We start from the raw sequence: 2,971 nt of genomic DNA, 5'->3' as shown, positions 1-2,971 counted from the left end.
TTCTACTGGCCTTGCATGTTCTGTCGAATAGCTTGAAGAGCCGGGGGCGCTGCTTATCTAGTGATAACCATTATGTTATCTACCAGCTCGAGAGGCTGCTTGTTTTTAATGGAACTCCAAATATCTCCGCGCGCATCTAGACGTTGCGCAGAGCGCGTGCCTTTGACAATGGCACAAGTAGAGTCAATAACTGTAGCAATCAACTGATGGTTTTGCTGCGGATCAGAATTGTCTACCTAATATTAATATGCAATTGAGGAACGACTTTTTCCTCACAAATTAATAAATGAAGATAATGCCGTTAATTTGACTCGGTTTACTTAACATAATATTGTTCATTAAAAATCTGTTAGGATTAAATATAAGCCGTTTAATGGCTTTGGGTGCCTTCAGACAGTTTCTAATTGATTAGTATCGAGGTGCCCGGCTCCCTCAGGTAGAACTGGAGACGGGGGATCCAGTTTCAGACCACCGAGTCCCCGTGGGAGGAAATGGAAGCAGAGTTCTCTCCGCACTGCTGCTGGGGATAGGGCAGCTGGAGAGCCAATCAGCAGTCGCGCAGTGCTCTTTTAGCGCGACATGAGTCGATAGTGAACAAACTGTCTTCAACAAACACCCAAAACTTCACGGCGCGCGCAGAGGACATCTCAAACCCCAAAAAATCTTGTCAAGCGACCTAATCGCTCCCATTGAACGAAGGCAAACGGGGTGTCACCCATTCCGCTTCCTTTATAGCATCTAGAGGATAGCGGTTTGGTAGCGGGAGTCAGACGTCATGTCAATGCTGCCTTCTTTCGGGTTTACTCAGGAGCAAGTCGCGTGTGTGTGTGAGGTGCTGCAACAAGGGGGGAACCTTGAGCGTCTCGGCCGTTTTCTGTGGTCTCTTCCGGCCTGCGACCATCTCCACAAGAACGAGAGCGTCCTCAAAGCCAAGGCTGTAGTCGCCTTTCATCGTGGAAACTTCAGGGAACTTTATAAGATACTAGAGAGTCACCAGTTCTCTCCGCACAACCACCCGAAGCTGCAGCAGCTGTGGCTTAAGGCCCATTACGTTGAGGCTGAGAAGCTGAGGGGGCGACCGCTGGGAGCGGTGGGGAAATACCGAGTGCGCAGGAAATTTCCTCTGCCACGCACAATATGGGACGGCGAGGAGACCAGCTACTGTTTTAAGGAGAAATCCCGCGGTGTGCTGCGGGAGTGGTACACGCACAACCCCTATCCATCTCCTCGGGAAAAGAGGGAGTTGGCAGAGGCCACAGGGCTGACCACCACCCAAGTGAGCAACTGGTTTAAAAACAGACGGCAGAGGGATCGCGCAGCGGAGGCAAAAGAAAGGTAAGCTCAGTCACCTGAGAACAAAATAAAAACGCGTATCGTACAGCCAATTCAGCCCTTCATTCCACTTAGTTCACAGCTGACTGCTGATGATGCTATTGTTGACACGTCTAGTCTGTAGTTTGATTCCAAGAGCGCTGCTTTTGGTCGGTCCTTAAAATATTTACATCGTATCAGTGTAAAAATGTACAGTTGTTACATTAAGGATCTAGTTCTGATTGATATAACTAAGAAAAATGTAGGTTGATTCAGTCACGTTATAGGCTATAATATTTGTTGACTTGGATAAAACCCCTTATTTTAGCCTATGTTAGCAGATGGAGCACTTTTTTTTTTTTTGAGTTACCTGATCATTTCTTTTTACATTTTTATATTTGTCAGCAGTCAAAATAAAAGAGAACATTTCAACTTAATTATAAAATCTCAATATTTTCAGATGAAATTGAAGGTTACATTTCGATGGCCATTCGGTACAAATACATTTTAATGTGAGAATTTGTTCTTCTTCTTGCAGTCATCCGTCATGACCAAATTAGATTTATATTTGAGAAGACTACGAATTTATATTTTACACAGCGTATTTGATCTACAATATAATGTTAAATGTGCCTGCGTAACCCTCATCTCATTATCCTTGACAGAGAGAACAGCGAAAACAACAACACGGGCGCTAACAAACAGAACCAGCTTTCACCGCTGGACGGCGGGAAGTCCCTGATGTCAAGCTCGGAGGACGAGTTCTCGCCCCCGCAGAGTCCTGACCAGAACTCCGTGCTCCTGCTCCAGGGTAATATGAGCCACCCCGGCGCGTCCGCGTATTCCATGACCGGCCTCGGCGCCGCGCAGTCGGTACACGGCATGCAAGGACACCCACATCAACTCCAGGATTCTTTACTGGGACCTTTAACTTCAAGCCTAGTGGACCTCGGTTCTTAAGTGATTACGACTGAGCTTTTATTTATTTTTGTTTATTTTGTACCAAATATAGACTGAGATCTGCCACTTTTACTGTATATATATATATAAAGGAAAAATGAACAGTATAAATCTAAATAAAAATCCTTAGTTTTTCTCTGGTTCTCAGAGAAATACTCAGTGGTACGCTTTACCGTGGTAGACTATTACGGACTGACATTTGCCAAGTCGTTAAACTGGTCAGAAGACAAACCAAAAGCAGTTAATAAAGCGATTCTTTTCTTCAAACTCATAAGACGTTCTTCTAGCATTTCATCACACTGTTTTGCACCAATAAAATACGAAGATGAAGTGGAAAACTAAAATGCAAGTTCGCCATAAATCTGTGATATATAACAAATTAAATGGTGAAAAATGATTCACAGATGAAGCGCCATGTCTTTGTATCCCAACATGTAGCCTAAATAGTTCCAAATAGAATACACCATTACGTTTAAATTATAAAAATGGTTAATTAAGTAAAATTTAAAATCAAGGGTGAAAATAACACACGTTCGAATATTCTCTTCATGCATCAGAGCAAAGACCCAAAATATACCCATCTTAGACACATTATATAGGCCTATTCTACAAAAGTACACTATTTGGAAATTATTGTAAATAGCCTAATAACTTTTTCTCGCTCTTTATGTTAATCCTAGATCTAACTTAAATATTAAAG

At 42.9% G+C, this 2,971-nt stretch overlaps 1 protein-coding gene across 1 annotated transcript; it reads left to right on the top strand.

Moving 5' to 3' along the window:
- Positions 1 to 513: 513 nt before the first annotated feature.
- six1b (SIX homeobox 1b) lies at positions 514 to 2,668 on the top strand. The gene is made up of 2 exons (XM_079887344.1): positions 514 to 1,335; positions 1,977 to 2,668. The coding sequence occupies exons 1-2, from the start codon at positions 776 to 778 to the stop codon at positions 2,269 to 2,271; spliced, it is 855 nt and encodes a 284-aa protein (XP_079743470.1). The 5' UTR covers positions 514 to 775; the 3' UTR covers positions 2,272 to 2,668.
- Positions 2,669 to 2,971: the final 303 nt, after the last annotated feature.

Source organism: Squalius cephalus, assembly GCF_949319135.1.
Source record: "Squalius cephalus genome assembly, chromosome: 12".
Taxonomy (NCBI): domain Eukaryota; kingdom Metazoa; phylum Chordata; class Actinopteri; order Cypriniformes; family Leuciscidae; genus Squalius; species Squalius cephalus.
The sequence above is the reverse complement of the archived record's forward strand: the minus strand, read 5'-3'. Positions and strand labels throughout refer to the sequence as shown.

What these genes read in the sequence shown, in the direction of transcription:
- six1b (XM_079887344.1), top strand. Translation starts at nt 776, where the DNA reads ATGTCAATGCTGCCTTCTTTCGGGTTTACTCAGGAGCAAGTCGCGTGT. An exon ending in GCAGCGGAGGCAAAAGAAAG is followed by an intron (nt 1,336 to 1,976) that starts GTAAGCTCAGTC and finishes TATCCTTGACAG; the next exon opens with AGAGAACAGCGAAAACAACA.